Here is an 18,276-nt window from a genome sequence, read left to right on the forward strand (position 1 = left end):
TATCATATCTGCCCAGAATGGCAAGGGCATTAGCAGCTTTGACCAGAAGTGCAGACATGGAAGAAACCCTTTTTCTTGCATTACCCAAGCTTCTACCCTCTGTCAGGAGGCGTTGTAGTAGGAGCGGACGGATTTTTGGACTTCTGCTGAGCAGACTGGGATATGACAGAGTTGGAGTGTCCATAGGAGCTTTATACTTATTCTCCAGTCTGGCGAGCACCGGTGTGATCATCGCCTTTGTCTTCATGACCTTCAGGCCTTCTCCCAAACATGGCTAACCATCCGGCACAAACTGATTTTCGATACGTCTCCTTGAAATCCTACAAGATACATTCAGTTTGGGTAGTTGACATTGGAAGGTCAAACCTCTTCGCCGCCCTTTCCATCAAATTATGGAATCCGCCAATGTCCTCAGGCGGTGAGTCAATCGGCACTGGAGAGGGAGAAGAAGGCGAAGGAATAAGGTAATCATCCAATTCCTCGTTAGGGTCCGTTATCTCTCCCTCCTCTTGGTCATCATCTGTGGTGACTGGATCCTGTTGAGGAATTGGTTGAGGTGATCTTGGTAAGGGATTGTCGTTGTAGTCGTTGACAATCCCGCCGGAGCGGTCATCGTTAAAGTTGTCGTCGACGATACCAGTGTCAAAACCGTCGACGGAGAGTCAGTCACAGGTCGTGACGGCTTCTTTGGAACTAACTTTACCTCAATCTTCGCCGAAGGTTTCTTGAAAGATTGTTTGACATGAGGGGATGATTTAGATGGCTCAGAACCAGTCTTTTTCACAGTCTTATCCCCCGAAGCATGTCCCTTACTCTCCTTTTCTCTACGCTGAGGCGATTTTGAGGGACTGCACCCAGAAGACCCATGAGTGGTCTTTTGAGGGCCTTCTCAGGACGCTCTTCTGAGGTATGAGCATGAGGTGATTTCTTCCTCTTTTGAGACCTCCTAGATGAAGAAGAGGGTGCCTCATTGCTATAACTGGAGATAACCTCCTTTCTGGCCTTAAGCTTTTGAAGCCATATTAAAAGGCATCCTTCACGGTCCCTTAGAGTTTTACTCGAAAAGGTACGACATACCTTACAGTCTTTCGCTTGATGGTCCGGGTAAAGACAGTAGATGCAGTCAGAATGAGGGTCATCAGTGTAGAGCTTCTTCTTGGAACAAGTAGCACAGGCTCTAAACAAACCCTTTTTCTCTTTTCCAGACATTCTCAGGTAGAATTAATTAGTAGTCAGCAATGAAGAAGATCTCAGTAGCTGAAAATCACTGGAAAAAACTCCAAATCTTAAATAGCAAGAGAAAGTTTGAGCAGAGCTCAAAAGGAGACTCCCTAGCACAACACCCGGTAGAAAATCGGAGGGGAAAAAGGTTCTCTCAGGAGTGTTCTAGAGGGTGTGAGGTTCTGATTGGTTCAGGGACCATTTTGGTCTCTTTTACATAACGAGAGGTAGGGGTTGCAAATTCGAAATGGGCCTAGGCCTCTTTTCGGTTGTGTACTTAACTAAGCATTGCTTTTTTATATACCGGGGACTCCCATCTCGACGACGGGGAATGATTCAGGCATGTGACTCTGAAAGTTCCAAAACTGGAGTAACTAGGGATGTCAATTAAGTGGCAGTGATTTCCATCACCATTATTCTAGGGCTCACTAGAATTATGCAAAGAATAAGCCTGATAAAATCCACTGCATCTGATAGTGCCTACCTGCAGTTAGACAGGCCTCACAGACACTGGGCATGCAAGACTGATGGTGGCCACTCCTGCAGATCAGATGTGCCCCAGTACACTGCTCTGCCTCTCTCCCACTGATGGGGCTGGGGGAGAGCAGCTGACCAGTAGCCTTTCTTTCTCCCTCACAGATGAGCTCACAGAACAAGGTCAATTGTTCCTACTGTACTGCATTTTGTACTGTTTTTCTGTTGAAGCACCTGTATTCAACACACAAAAATAAAATGTCTTATGTGGAGCAGAGTAGAGGCAGAAAGATACCATGAACCACTTGAAGCTTTGCCTTTTGTTGAGTTCAAGGCCCTCCAGCCAATTAACAAGGCTAATACACAGAACATTACATTTGCACACGGGCATATAAACTATAAACATAAGCATAAGCATTTTTTTTCATACTGTAGCAATACTGCAGGTAATTGACGGTATATGAGAAAAGTTGGTTACGTAATATTTAATTTTTTTAATTTTTTTTTTTCTTTACAAATAGCATCAGCAGTTGCCATTTCTTTTTTATAAAACAAGTAGGAATACTGGAATTTCTTGAAAAAACACAGATACTTTGCTAGTGCCCCTGTTGCTGTACTGTACAACCTGCTAAAATCGAGAGTATGCAGCTCTTTGCTGCTGTGATGGCTGCTGTGCTTGCTGCTGTTGTAGGCGGACTTGTTGGGAGTATGGATCCTCCAGGGATTTTACAAATATGGTTGTTTTTGGACCAGTTTTCCACACAATTCCGTTAGAGTCTATGACAGAGGACTCTACTGTTATGTTGTGTGTGCCGAAGACAGAAAAGTTCAACAGGAACTGAGTGCTGAAGTAATCATTGTGGGGTTCGACTTTTTGTTCAATTTCATTTGTTATGCTGTCAAGAGGCACCTGAAATGAAGAAAACATTAGCACAGATTTCAGAACAACCTTCTGGAATAACTTTTTCTTTATTAGGAACAATCAAACACACAAAAGAAAGAAAAGTTACTTACCTTGACAATGATATTCCTAGTAGTGACTACATCTTCCAGCAGATTTCTAAATTTAGGAATGAATCTCCCCAGGATGGATTTGACAAACTTTCGCTCAGCAATTGTTCCAGAGCATTGCACAACTCCACCCACCTAGGATGTGCGGACATTTGACAGTATATGCTCCCAGAAATCAGTTCCTTAAGTTATTTTCATGACCAACTGAGGTGTGCAGAGAAGAACCGAATAGCCTCAATGACAGCAGATAAGGAAACAGCAGAACAACAGTGAAGTACCTTGAGATTGGTCTAATATTGTCGCCGCTATCTCAGAAAGCCATAGAGAAGAGTGGTGAGTAATCTGTGGAAAGATAAACTATCCACCATAACCATTACTACTGAATTAAGTAGCATTTTCTTCTGGTGGACACTTCTGCAGATTCCTCTCCTTAAAAGAAGAGGCGCAAAGCACCGGGTTGTGGGACAGAACTAAGGAACTCATGGAAGATAGCTGCAGTGAAGTATTCATCACTTTGTACCCCAGGTTGCCAGACCATAATCTTTAGCAAAGGTATATAGAAAATGAAGAAAAGACCAAGTGGCCACCCAGCAAAGATGAGCCACCAGTGAGTGCAGTGGAAGCAGCCATGCCCCTAGTAGCCTGAAAGTGTATGTTCACTGGAGGATCCTTTTGTTACAAATCCGAGGTCCCGGCTTGCATACAGCGAGGAAGAAGGCCGCTGAGTCCTCACCTGTGACCAGGCCACTGAATCCTCACCTGTGGGTTGGGTGCAGACGCTGCAGTCCCGCTACAGCGTTCAGCTTGCGAGCCTGGCATCCAGGCTCAAATACAGGCCGGTGTTCACTTTTTTTCTTTTTAAAGTATTTTTAATGACTTTTGCAAGATGTACAATACATCAATCCGGCCAGTGATGGGCCCATAGTTCTTTGGCAGACAATAAACATACAAGTATGAAATACGATAACACTGTTTAAGTTTGTACGCAATGACATAACTTACTACCAAACCACAAACTATGATACAGAAATGTCAGCACTGCACAGTCAGCTGGCAGTAAGGACCTTCAACATGCACTAAACATATCAACAAAATACAGTACATAAACTCAGTTATCAATTAAATAAGGCACAGTTTAAATTTGGTAAGAAAGTACCAGTACCAATATGAATATTTTATAGGGCGGTGGTTAATTGAGAATAATGTGCAGCTACTTGAGGAACAGGGTGCAGGGGGGAGGGGGGGATTAGAGTGGGATGGTGTTACGTCATGACCAGCCTACCAACGTGGTATTATGCGCATCAGTATTGAAAGGCCTCCACACTACCAATAATCTGTGCTGTTTGAAGTGGAGCGGGAATACCATGGGAGAAAATAACAGGTAATATTAGGGAGAGCATGACCGCACAAGAGTGGAAACTATAGAATCGAGTGGCAGTTGAACAGACATGGGAGGTTAGCATCATCCCTCATGTTTCCAAGCAGTTCCATCAATATTTTGCCCCAAATGCTCACTATGGGATACCAGCAGCGCACTAGGGCCTCCTGCCTGCATAAAGCTGTGCCTCTACCTACTTCAGCAAGGCACTCAGCCACTGCTGTAGCCTAGGAGACCGGCTACTAATCCAGTTTCTGGCACGTTTTTCACTCCCTGAAGAACAAGTTACTTACCTTTGGTAACGGTGTATCTGTAAAAAACATTAGTAGTGATAGATTCCTTACCTTAGAATTACCCCCAGGCGTCCGATTGGATCCGAAATGTTTTCGTCAGCAGTACCCCTGCGCGTCGGATGGTGGCGGCGTGCACCTCCGTGTCCGTTGTTGGCGTCGTGGTTGCCGAGATGACATCGCGGCAGCTACATAGACGCAGCCCTCGCATGCTGACGTCAGTTCAGTACACTACTTTCTGCGAAAGGAATGCAGAGCCATGCAAGATACTGACCACTGGTGCCTTGAAACTAGGGCCCTGAAAGGGATGACCTTAATCCTAGAAGTCAGTTCGCAGAACGGGGAGAATGGATGGGCGGTAAGGAATCTATCACTACTAATGTTTCTTCCAGATACATTGTTACCGAAGGTAAGTAACTTGTTCATCTTCAAGAAACACGTAGGGATAGATTCCTTACCTTAGAATAGATACCCCAGCAATACCAACCCCGGTGGTGGGTCTGTAAACCAAAATCACATCAGGTAGTCCCGGAGAACTGAATGGCCAAAGAAGCCGTCTCTCCGGACTTGGCTGTCCAGGCAATAATGCTTAGTAAAAGTGTGCAGCGAGGCCCACATAGCTGCCTGACAGATGTCTTGTAAGGGGACACCACGTCCCAATGCCGTAGTGGCACCCGTGGCTCTGGTGGAATGGGCGAGCAGCCACAACAGAGGCTCCTTCTTTGCCAGAGAAGAACAGAATTTAATACACAAGACGACCCATCGGGAGATAGTCCGCTTGTGTATCGCCCGACCTTTCTTGGCACCTACGTAGCCAACAGAGAGCTGGACATCCACCCGGAACTGTTGTGCGCGGTTCAAGTAAAATGAGAGCGCACATTTGGGTCCAGCTGGTGGAGCCTCACTTCCTCTCTGGAAGGATGTGGAGGCGGAAAGAAGGTGGGCAAAGTGATGGTTTGCCCGATGTGAAAAGCAGTGACAACTTTTGGCAGAAAGAATGGACGGGTTCTGAGCACAACCTTGTCCGGATGGACAGATAGAAAAGGAGGTTTACAAGAAATAGCCTGGAGCTCACTCACTCTCCTAGCGGAGGTGATGGCAACCAGGAAAGCAGTCTTCAAGGTTAATAGACGTAGAAGACAGTTGTTCAATTCCCACTGTGGCATCACAAAAGGAATAGGAGGGAAAAGGTGAGTAATGCCTTTGAGGAATCTATTTACAACAGGGGCTTGAAAAGAGAAGGCTGATCATGGGCTTGAGGAAGGCTGAAATAGCAGAAAGGTAGCCCTTGATAGTGCCCAGAGCAGAGCCCTGCTGGGCCAAAGAAAGAAGGAACAAAAGGACTTCAGAAAGAGGGGCAGAAAGGGGATCCACAGCCTTTGCTGTGCACCATGCCACAAATTTGTCCCACCTGCAGGTGTATAGCAACTTAGTGGAGGAACGCCTGGCTGCCAGAATGACATCACAAACTTCAGGAGACAAGTCGAAAGGAATCAACTGCTGCCGCTCAATCTCCACGCAAGGAGGTGGAGACTGGACAGGTTCGGGTGGAGGACAGTCCCCTGCTGCTGCGACAGAAGATCCTCCCGAAGAGGCAGTCGGATCGGGGGATTGATGGTCATACTGAGTAGCTCGGGATACTAAACTCTTCGAGCCCAGTCCGGGGCCACAAGAATGACTTGTTTCCGGTCGCGCCTGATCTTCTTCAGCACTCTGGGCAGCAGTGGTATAGGCGGAAAGGCGTACAACAGACCGCAACTCCACTCGCGACGAAAAGCGTCACCTAGCGAGCGCTGCTTCGGAAATTCCAATGCGCACAACTGCTGACATTGCGCGTTCTCTTTGGTGGCGAATAGATCTAACCAAGGCTCTCTCCACTGTTGAAAGAGACCTTACACCACGTCCGAGTGAAGACGTCATTCGTGATCCATCATGGACCTGCGGCTGAGTTCGTCCGCCCTGGCATTCAGTGAACCTTCCAGGTGTTGAACCACCAGGGAAATGCCCTGATGTTCCAGCCATGTCCAGAGACGCAGAGCTTCCTGACATAGGGTCCACAACCCCACCCCGCCCTGTTTGCTGCAGTACCACATGGCAGTGGTGTTGTATGTGAATACATGCATACATGCACTACTCTCCCCTTGACATAGGGAAGGAATGCCTTCAGTGCAAGTCGGATCGCCCGGAGCTACAGAAGGTTGATATGGAGCCAGGACTCCGCCGGAGAGCAGAGGCCTCTGATCTCAGCCTCCCCCGTGTGGCCCCCCCATCCCAGGAGGGACGCATCCGTCACCACTGTGTGCTCCGGTTGGGGAAGGGAGAGGGATCTGCCATTGACCCAATACCGGTTTGTGAGCCACCACTGCAATGGTTGTGCAGTGCCCTCCGTGATCTGGACAGACTCTGACAGGTTCCCCTGATGCTGCTGCCACTGGAACTTCAGGTCCCACTGCAGAGCCCACATACGCCATCTGGCATGAACGAACATCAGGATGCAGGAGGCCATGAGGCCCAGCAGCCTCAGGGTCATCCTGACGGAAACCCAGGATAGAGGCTGAAAGATCGGAATCAGAGCCTGAATATCATGGACTCGCCGTTCGGGAGGATAGATCCGAAAGTGCATCGTATCCAGAACCACTCCGATGAAGAGGAGCTTCTGAGAGGGAATCAGCTGCGACTTTGGCACATTGACGGAGAACCCCAGCAAATGCAGGAGGTCGGCCGTAGTCTGGAGGTGGGAGACGACTGCCTGGGGCGAGCCCGCCTTCAACAGCCAGTCGACGAGATAGGGGAAGACTGGAACCACTGATTTGCGCAGATGAGCTGCGACCACCGCCATCACTTTCGTGAACACCCGAGGGGTGCTGGTAAGGCCAAAGGGGAGCACGGTAAACTGAAAGTGCTTGTGGCCTACCGTAAACCATAGGTAACGCCGGTGGGGCGGCAGGACGGGAATATGGAAATATGCGTCCTGCAGATCCAACGCTACCATCCAGTCTCGAGGGTTGAGAGCAGACAAGACCTGAGCTAAAGTTAGCATCTTGAACTTCTCCTTCTGGAGGAAGCGATTGATGTTCCTTAGGTCCAAGATAGGACGCAGGCCCTTGTCCTTCTTGGGCACCAGAAAGTAGTGGGAGAAGCAACCATGTCCTACTTCTGGCGCAGGAACGCGCTCGTTGGCCCCCTTGGCCAAGAGGGCCACCACTTCCTGTTGAAGAAGTGCCAAGTGATCCCCCCTGACATACAGTGGTACTGGGGTGGCATGGCTGGAGGGGTAGTCTCGAAGGGGAGGGAGTAGCCCCTGCAGACTATTTGCAAAACCCACCTGTCCGTAGTGATGGTGCACCAGTGGGGGAGGTGATCGCGAATCCTGCCACCCACTGGCGTTTGATAGGCCTGAAAAACCAGACTAGTTGCCAAAAAGGCGAATGCCATCAAAGGGCATCTCCATGAGAGTGTTCTGGACATCCCCAGAGAAGCCATTAGTGCTCAGCCAGGGGTGGTGGCGGAGCACCACTATAGTGGAAATCGCGCTGTCAAGCGAGTTGGCGGTGTCAAGGCCTCAACGGATCGTGAACTTGGCTGCATCCCTCTCATCCACAATAGCTTGAGAGAGCACTGTCCGGGCCACCTCCAGACACTGAGGCAGCACTTGCGCCACCGTATCCTACACAGGGTGGGAATAACGGCCCAAGAGGCAAGCGGTGTTCACAGACCGCAGCCCTGAACTGTCGGAAGAAAAAAATCTTCTTTCTGAACTGTTCCAGTCTCTTGGATTGCCTGTCCGGGGGTGCGGTAGGGAATGCGCTCTGGGTCGTAGAGGCTTGGACAACCAAGCTCTCAGGGGTGGGGTGTTGGGAAAGGAAAAGGGGGTCACCTGGGGCCGGGCGATGGCGTCGGGCCACGTTCATATTCACAGGAGCCCCTGTGTTGGGCCTGGACCAAGTGCCCAAAAGAACGTCTGAAAGTGCATCGTTAAAAGGCAGCAGTGGCTCCGAAGAGGTATCTGCCGACTGAAGCACTTCTGTCAGGAGGTTGGTCCTAACGGCCACTGTAGGGAGCTCGAGGTGGAGGGCCTCAGCCGCCCTACGCAACACTACTTCGTAACTTGCACCCTCCGCCGTAGCCACGGCAGGAGGAGTTAGCATGCCAAGGTCAGGAGAGGTATCAAGACCGCTGGCATCCCCCAGTTCCTCTGCCCAGTCCGGGTCATACTCACAGTGAGCTGTGAGAGGGTCCTCAGACCCCTCCCAGTCCTCCCCTTCTTCCTGAGGCTGATGTACAGGCCTAAAATAAGGAGTCTGGACATAGGGGTAGAAAGGCCCCATCGGCGCAGTGTCCACTTTGGGGCTGGGACAGGGGCCGACGTCGTCCGGTACCACGGACGACGTCGGAGGTGGTGCCGGTGGGATCGGTGGAGGTGTCACGAGGTCAACTGGCTTCGACCGGGATCCTGGCCTGGATCCATGGGAGTCCTGCGGCGCCGACAGGGATGCCGGAGCTGCTGACAGTAAAGGGCGAGGACCCCCCCGTGGGGCCCGAAGGCGCGCTGAAGGGGCCCGACGGCCCAAAGAGGCTGGCCATGGCTGACAGAAAGCCCTGCAGCTGGGCCGGAGTCGCCGACGGACCCGGGAAGGGTGCGTAGGCAGAAGGTGACTGCATAGGCTCTGCCGGAGCCGCGGAGAGGCACCACCCGCATCCTCAGCTGCGTCCCGTGACGGGAAGCCAGAGAGCGATGGCGCTTCTTCGACTTCTTGTCATGCTTCGTCTTCGTCCAAGTGTGAAGACTTCGATCCCGACGAACGATGGTGGTGGCTCTGCGACCGGTCCCTCGACCTCCCAAGGGACCGGGACTTAGAGCGGCGCGGAGCCGACTGCCGGACTTCAAGTAACTTTCGGGACCACTCCCGCAAAGTCTTCGGTGCCATGGCCCAGCAGTCGGGGCAAGACTTAGGGTCGTGGTCACGCCCCAGGCAGGAGAGACACACGCGGTGCTGGTCTTACACCGACATCATGCGATGACAGTCCCTGCAAGACTTGAAGCCGGGCATCCCTACGGCACCAGGAGTCGAAAAACTCAGTCAAAACGTGACTGGGGGTACCACTCTCTCCGGATCTGCGCTTGCTGGCGCAGAAAAAGAAAGAACTGATGTCAGCGCATGAGGGTGGTGTCTAAGTAGCTGCTGCGACGTCATCTCGGGACCACGACGCCAACAACGGATGCGGAACAGCACGACGCCACCTTTCTACGCGCAGAGGTACTGCTGACGAAAACTTTCCAGATCCAGTCTGACGCCTGGGGGTAATTCTAAGGTAAGGAATCTATCACTACGTGTTTCTTTCAGATACCTTTTTTCCCCAGTACTACTTCTTAGTTTTTGTAGAGAATTGTTTTGTTGTATGTCACTCATTGTGTAGGCCTGCACCAGGTCTGTAGTTCTACCGGTTTGGATTCTTGTCTCCTACTACTCTGCCTATTGGTCTTTGTATGGCCTGACCAATTGTATTCTCTTGTGTAAGGCTGGTAGTCATCTCCTTGCTAGAATTCCAGCCAGGTGTTTTTTTTTTATGTCACATGCTTTCTCCTCTGTCAGTAGTCTTTCTTTCTACGGACACATTCTTCAGGTGGCGCACACTATCATCGCAGAGAAGTGTGGCTAGTGAAAGGGATCGTCCTTTGCTTGGGGTCAACGCATACCAACATGAGAACTGGACTTGGCACTGCACATCTGGCAGACCCAACACCTTCTTAGTCAAAGCATATGAATCCAGTTATACTCATATCTTCTTGCACCTTCCGCAGTACCTTTGAAAGCAGAAGAATCTATTTGACAGGAAAAAACAGACCCTGCAATGAGATAAATCAGAAGGCATCTTGTCAGAATCATGTGGCAGAAGATGCAGGGCACAGAACAGAGGGCACCTCTTGTTCAAAGCGTTGGTAAAGAAATCTGTGCACAGACATTCTAGCGTGGAGAACATGATGTCTGTCATATCCAGATGGACCTCTTATTTGTGATCCTCTAAAAAAAGGCAACTCAGGTCCTCACAAGATGGACTGCCACCTGGATAAGGCCTCTTTGTAGAGCCCACTGCTACAAGTGTAAGGCTTCCCAGCACGAAGTGTAAGAACCTACTCAATCATGCCGACTAATGGAATGGATGATGTAAGTATTGTCCGAAAGTACCTATAACAGCACATATCGAGTTGGAGAGGAGAAAGGTACTCATGGCTAGAAATGATGATCTTGGCTCCAGTACACTGAAGTGCATGCATTGTTATGGTGCACGCCAATAACACACCAACTGGAGTTCACCAACTGTGCTGGGAGTTCATCACATCCTGGAGAGGTGGAGCTGCCTTGGAATTGGACCGTTTCAAAGGTAGGCAGCCAGTATACAACCCCAACAGTATATTTAAGACCTGCTTCCTTTAGAGCACGGCTACTTGTAAACATTTTCCCAGGGGCTAATGTGTTTGAGGTATGGTCTGACTAAGGGCCACACTGATGTCAGCAGGGTGGTAGTTGGGGGCAGGGTGGGTGCAAGGAAAACAAAGCATGCACATTTAGTAGCAAAATTCGATTTCACAATGTGGACCAAGAAAACCTGGGATCAATCCTGTCTTCCCCCACTTGACCAATCTGTGGGATCCTAGGCAATTGTTTTGTTAAACTTTCCCCCCTTTTCTTCGTTATTACATATAAGAGGACCTTGAAATACATGACTTCAGGATGTGCGTTGTACAAAACCATTTTCTGGGTTTGATGAACAAGTTAACGCATTATCTGGTAGAGACTCTATCTAGCTGCAGATTCCTTACATCCCCCCCATGCCTCCCCGCTTTGCAGACTAATTTTGTAGCGCTAGAGTTACTTCCCATTTCAGGGCCATAGTTTTCATACAACTTTGTCAGTTACTTTGTGGTCCTGCGCTTTAGGCATGGAAAAAACGAAAGTTACTGACTACCACATGCCTGGGTGGCGCCTATATAGGTACCAAAACGTCATAACAGATGCCCGACGTGCTAGGGGTATTGTTGAGCATATGTTTCCGGATCCAGCCTGACGCCTGGGTAATTCAAAGGTAAGGAATCTGCAGCTAGAAGTCTATCAGATTTATTCAACTATAGTGTTGTTAATGTAGAATGGGAAGCCTGGCTACCCAAAGGGTGCACATAAATGACTTGCCTCTTAATTCACTATAGGCATTGTTGTCAGGGTGGGGGAAAAGCATGAATGTTTATAAATTAATGTTGGAAAACTATCACTTAAAAAAATACTTCTCAATGCACTGATTTTATCTGATTTACTAAGGTCGAACAGTTCTACACGTTAATGAAATACACTTTATGAGTTTTAAGAGACTATCATATTTTAACACGTTTGCTGCAAGATGTCTTTACAAATGAGGGGGTTTCTAAAGTTAAGCCGTGCAGGACACTGTAGTTGCTACATTTAACTGCAATTAACCATTAAATAAATGCTTGGCTATTTATTTAACATAATTTTGTTGTTAGTGCCTATAAGCTTTGAGTCCAACAATGTCGTTTTCTGTCTAGCAGCAATCTGTCTCATGTCTGGGCCAATGCAGATGTGTTTTTGCCATGAATCCAAACTATTCCTTTGGTCTTTTTGAAAAGATGATAAGGGATTTCTTGTTCACCTTCCAGAGTCGACTGCTCGCTAGGAAACTCACTTTCAGATCAACCTCTTTTCGAGGTTTGTGCATACTCACTTTCAAAGCACCCTTTGGAGGCTGCCTGCTTCTGGGTGTAACCTTTTGGGGTTGATCAGCTTCTGCATTGGTGTGTTTTTTAAGAGCCAAACATCCAGATTCTTTGTGGCAGTTGTTTGGGATCCTTATGTCGAAAGGAGTCAAGGCTCAGAGAGAATTCACTCAGCACACCTTGGATGTGGTGTTTCAATAAGTCCCATTTCGACTTGAAATCACGGTGCCTCTACGGGTAGATTTGTGGGTGGCCAAAAACTAGAATACAGAGCCCTCTTTATCTGAATTGCCCCTGGAAATAAGTTTGGTCAGTTCATTCGATTTTCTGGTGATGTAGTGTGATCACAAAGCAAATGGTTTGTTTTCTTAGATTTGAAGCAGCAGCTTTCACTGTGATAATAAGGAGAGACATATCATGCCTGATGGCGATTGGATTCTGCCAACTTCATGTGACATTGAGGGCAAAAATAAAAGACATGTTCTAATTCCCCTCGTACCTCCCAAATCCCCTTCTACCTTTCTCATAAGTCCTTGTATGTGAGTATTTCTGTCAGTGGCGGCCGCTCCATTAGGGCGTTGGGATGCCGCCCTACTGCTTTCTCGCAGCGCCAGAAGAAGAAAATAAAATGGTATTTAAAATACCATTTTATTTCCGGCTTCTCGCGCTGCGAGAAAGCAGACGTCAGGGGTATGCCTGGTTCGGGGGAGGCGGGACTCCCGCGGGAGGGTATGCCTGTTTGGGGGCGGGCCAGGTAGGAGTGGCTTGCACCACTCTAAGTGCCCAGACTGCTTGGTCGGCCCTGGGGGCCGACCAAAGCAGTCATGCGTTCTCTAAATTTTCTCTATGTAGGCTGCATGCAGCCTACATAGAGAAAATGGCGTCCCTACTGGTGCCCGGCTGGGCGCTGCCCCGGACTCAGCGCCAATCTCAACGCTGCCATTGCAGCGTTGTGATTGGCTTTACAGGAGGGGAGGGAGCAGCATGGGAGGGAGCAGCATGCAAGTTCCTGTGTTCGGAAGCAGCAGGGACGGCGCGGGACCGGCCGAGCAGCAGAGGCAGACCCGGTCAGGTAAGTTAACTTTTCATTTTCTTTTTACATCCCCCCCTCCCCTGCAACACCCGCGTGACACCCCCCTCCGATTTCTTCCCCCCCACCCCCCGCGAATATTAAGTGCCGCGAATCGGAGAATTATATGCATTGTAAAATAAATAATGCTGACGGTGTTTGTGTAGAACTGAAAAAGGGTCGCACTTGCCCAATAACTATGGACAGTGGAGTCTTTTTGAGCGCAAGACTTGACTTCTTTATCCCAGATGTATTTCCCATTTCACTTTCGTCGTGTTTTTTTTCTTTTACCTGATGTAAAGGGGAAGCCAGCACACGTTTTGCAATGCTGTTCAATCTGAGTAACTGAGTTTAAAGATGGCCTCTGTTATGTTTAGAACACAACTCAAACGCTCAGTGTTAAAGGCTCACTCTCTCTCCATCGCCTGGTATGTGAATGGTTTATGAGGTTAATTTATTATAGACAAATGTTTTGAGGATCATGATTTACTCAATAACAAAAGGGAGAGCAGCTGATCAAAACACCAAAAACCAATGCTTGATCTTAAAATCATCGGGGAGCCCAGTCGAGGATAGAGTTAGAAATCTGTCAATGAGGTTCTGCATACGCCGCACCAGTTTCAAATTCCACCAGCCACCACTGATTTCTGTCCAACATGCTGTCAAACTATGTGTGTTATCTTTGCACTGTTTTCTTTTTAGTTCTGGTCTGTTGGGCAAAATGTATGAAAAAAGACTCGATGGTTTTAGCTCCCGATATCAACAAGGGGTCAAGTTAAAAATTTAAAAATGAATGTTTCACTGAAACATTATATACCTGGGGTCATTTCATGTATCTGCCTGACAGTTATTCCCCCCTTCTGAATTTCTTACGGAAACCTTTGTCTTTTTCTGAATAGAAGGGAGACTGAGATTAGCGATGTGATCCTCTTGTAGTGGAAAAGAAGACCACAACTTACTTCAGCCAACAATTGTTTTTGAAGTTTAGAAACTCTATTGTATCACGTAGCTCAGTATAAGTTACTTACATTTAGTAACAATGTTTCTGGCAGACACAATATCAACCTGTAGATTCCTCACTTGCTGAAACTGCTGCAGGTGCTAGACAGGATCTGGAAAAGTTGAAATAGCTCTCCTGAGATGGCAGATAATGCCACGGCTCCAACACAACTCCAGAGCTTCCCTGGATAGGATGCCTAGGAGTAGTGTATGGTACCACGCCAATGCTCTGACGTCAATCCTGATCCTTTTTTCCACGCTCTTAGCGGCAAAAACAAGAGTGAAAACACAGAGATGCAGTTCAAAAGCTAACTTGGATCCTTATTAATCTCACAATACCCCTCAGACAGGGAAGATGGTGAGGAATCTGCAGATAGAAGGAGTATCCACTACAAAACATTGTTACCAAAGGTTAGTAACTTATACTTCTGATGGACACTTACAACTGCAGATTCCTCACCTTCTGAATCAATATGAAATCAATAACCTTCAGGAGGAGGGTCTGAGGAGACACACAAGAACAGCGTCACTCACACCCATGAAGGTGATAGTTCATGAAGTCCATGCTGGAAACAAACACCATTGTCCAGGAGCGGAATAACCCCATGTAGCAATCCAGCACACAAACTTGCCAGACACACGAACACTTAAGAAGGTAGGAAAGAATAAGTATTGCCTCGCTAGAGACCAGGTAAAACCAACGTCTGACAGATATCCAAAAATATTCTACATAGCCCTAAACCATAACATGCAGGCTGCAGGATGATCCTTTATTCTAACATCCCATTTTAATTATTACCTAGGGTTTTTTTGTTGTTGTGATGAACAAGGAAGTAGGTGGTCCAGACGTGCCAACAATCCATAAAGACTTGTAATACAATGTTTCTTTATGTAAAGCGCTCTGATACCTCCGGGTCTAGCCTGCGCTATGTAAAACTCAAATAAATAAATAAAGACTGAAAGTAAAGAGCTTCACATGCCGATCAAAGCGCCACAAGGCAAATGTTGACTCACTTAACACCAGGAAAGGTAAAGTTACAATTATCTCCAGCCCCATGTACAGCTCCCTCCAATGGAGGAAGGCGAAACACAAAGACTAGAAGAACAAGGTAGGTAACTTGTTCTTTTGATGGATAATTATAACTGCAGTTTTCTCACTATGTGAATAAATACCATTGCAGTATCTGCGAAGGCTGTAGATCTGTGCACAAGCTTAGACCAAAACGTCCGGCAGGACGGAGTGGGCACAACAAGGCCGGCTCTAGGGCAGTGCGACCGGTACAACCGGTGCCATCGCACCGGGCGTTGACTTCAGGTGGGGGTGCCATGTTTGTAAGTATATTTAGGTTTTCAAAGTACCTGCTGCCGTGTTCTGGCCTCCAACAATTTTCAGGCATCAATAAAAATTTCAAAATTACTCCGGTGATTCAAGTTCTTCCTGCAGAGACATCGTTTTTTTTGTCTAGTACAAGTTTTGACACATCAAAAGGTACCACAGAATTTTAATATGCCTGCTGCAAAGAACGTGCACCATGCAGATCACCAGTGCATATACTGTAAATAGGTCAGTGGGTTAATACTTTTGTCAGTGAGATCCTTTTGTTACTTGCAGTGTCTAAGTTAAAATCCTAATATAGAGCAGTCATCAAAAAGCTACATGCTTTAAGCAAGGTACAGTTCAGAGCGTTACAATTTTTTCCTCAGTCTTTCATTCTCCTAATGTTGCAAAAAGGGTTCATTTTGGGTAGAAATCAATTCTTATTATTAAAGAGAACCCTCAACCATGGTGTTGCACCATGCTTCTCCAGAGAAGGCATTCTTAACATATACTGCCTACCAGTATGGATGACATGTCACTCCCACATCTTGTAGTCCTCTTTCTTATGTAACATTTCCGATACACTGATTTACACATATATGATTGATTGTCTCTATGTAGTGTGTGAGATGTAAAAGTGCTCGGACACTCTACACTGGTATGAGTGGTGCTATGAAATGAATTATATGCATCCGAGAGGGAGTACTTATGTAGATTTGAAGGGAATTGTTAAAGGGTGGTTGTGAGGGAATCTGTGGCGGAGGTGGTCAATGGGGGGCACCAACAAACATTGTCGCACGAGGCGCCAGCAGCACTAAAGCCGTCCCTGGGGCACAATGCCCCTCTCTGCAGGACTATTTAGACAGTAGTGCTTCATGGACACGTATACCAATGCTTGACAAAAATCCAAGACGAGCACTCTGCATACCACTACAGTGATAGCAGGTTCGTCCTTGGTAGAAATGTATGCCATTAGCCTTCTGGGGGCTGCTTCTTTGCCAGTATGTAGCAGATCTTTATATAGAAAACAATCCATCAAGAGATGGTCTGCTTTAGCACAAGCTTGCCCTTCTTTGTGCTGGAAACCCCAACAAAGAGCGGACAGTCTATCCGGTGTTCTTTGGTGTGATCAATGTAAAAGCTTAGTGCCCTCTTAGGGTCAAAACAATGGAGTCGCTCTTCCTCCTCCATAAGAAATAGTGTGCCCAACATGAAATGGAGTGACCCCTTTCGGTAGAAAGGAAGCCCGAGTACTTAACACCAATTTATCTAGATAGAAAGTTGGATAACGGGGTTTGACAGAAGGAGTCAACAGCTTGCTCACAGATGTAGCCAATAGGGCGATAACGTCCGTCTTCAACGCCAGAAGTCTCAATGGACAACTGTGCAGGGGCCCAAAAGAGGAGCGCATCAACAAAAGCGAGGACTAAGTTCAAGTCGCACTGTGGCATGATCAAGGGAATGGAGGAAATACATTTTGCAAATATTTTTAAAAATGTCATCAGAAGAGGTGATTTAAAGGAGGGCTGATCTGGCAACTGCAAACAAATCCCAAAGTAGCCCTTAACAGTGCCCAAAGCAAGTCCTTGCTGGGCCAGGGACAGAACACACAACAAAACTTCGGACAACTCTGCTTGTAATGGATCAATTTGTCATGTGCTGCACCAATCCACAAATTTGTCCCAACAGCTGGCGTACAATGATTTCGGGAAAGAACATTTCGCTGCTAAGAGGACATCAAACTCCTCTGGTGGAAGGTCAAAGGAGGTCTACTGCCGCTGCTCAAACTCCAAGCAGGGAGATGCAAAGTGTAAAGGCCTGGATGCAGTACCCTGCCCTGCTGCTGCAACAGACGATCCTCACGAAGTCATCTGAGGACAGATACTCATTAGCTCCTGCTAGTTGTCTAAAGCCTGTAGCTGTGATGTCTAAAGCACAGTCAATCATTTCCCATCATGTCTTTTCTCCTTCCAGGAGAATTTTCTTAGCTTCCAACTGTTTATCTTCTGGCAAGAACTCAGTTAAACGCGTTGATGTCCGACCACATCTGCCGATCATAACGTCCAAGAACGGCTAGGGCATTAGCTGCTCTTATTGTGGTTGACGCTATGGTAGAAAACCTCTTGCCTATACTATCAAAATGTCTCACTTCCCGATCTGGAGGAGTACTGCATGGTGCAGATAGATTTCTTGAATGGCATTGAGCTGCTTGCATTACAACCGAGTCAGCTTTAGGGTGTCCAGTGAGAAAAGCTGGAGTGTCGTCTGGTGTCTTATATTTCTTGTCCAGATGAGGGATGACTGCTAACACAGTTGCTTGGTTTTTCATTACTTTAATTCCCTCATTCCAGATTATGCCTATTATGGGAATTGCTTTTACTTACTTTCACGATGGTTCTTTACATTCAATGAAAACAGTAATTTTGTTGAACTGGAATGGGAATATCAAATCTTTTGGATGCCTTTCCAAAACCCTCCTATGTCATATGGTGGTGAGTCAGCATGTTTAGGAGCAGATGGTGGAGGAATGTGAGCTAAATAGTCATGTAGCAACACAAAAAGATGATGGACTGAATGCTGAACATTGTCAAACATTCATCCCCAGTCACAGATCTGGGTTAAATACATTGTATCTTTACTCACCATGCCACCCCAGTTTGGACCCAGCTATATCCTAACCAGTCTTGATCCTGCTCCCCAAGGGAACAGTCCATCCTGAACTGCCAGGCCAGGTCCTCCCTGGACCAGAAAACTAGCATACTGAGACCTGTTCCGGGGCATCAGCCA

General features: G+C 47.5%; 1 protein-coding gene across 1 annotated transcript in view; it reads right to left on the reverse strand.

The window, feature by feature from the left end:
* Positions 1-2,165: 2,165 nt before the first annotated feature.
* INTS7 (integrator complex subunit 7) overlaps positions 2,166-18,276 on the reverse strand; it is a 293,620-nt gene continuing 277,509 nt past the window's right edge. The window contains exon 20 of the mRNA XM_085612860.1: positions 2,166-2,605. Coding sequence (XP_085468986.1) covers positions 2,324-2,605 — 282 coding nt within the window. The 3' untranslated portion in view covers positions 2,166-2,323. The remainder of the gene's footprint in view (positions 2,606-18,276) is intronic.

This window comes from Triturus cristatus, chromosome 6, assembly GCF_964204655.1.
Source record: "Triturus cristatus chromosome 6, aTriCri1.1, whole genome shotgun sequence".
In the NCBI taxonomy this organism is placed as follows: Eukaryota; Metazoa; Chordata; class Amphibia; order Caudata; family Salamandridae; genus Triturus; species Triturus cristatus.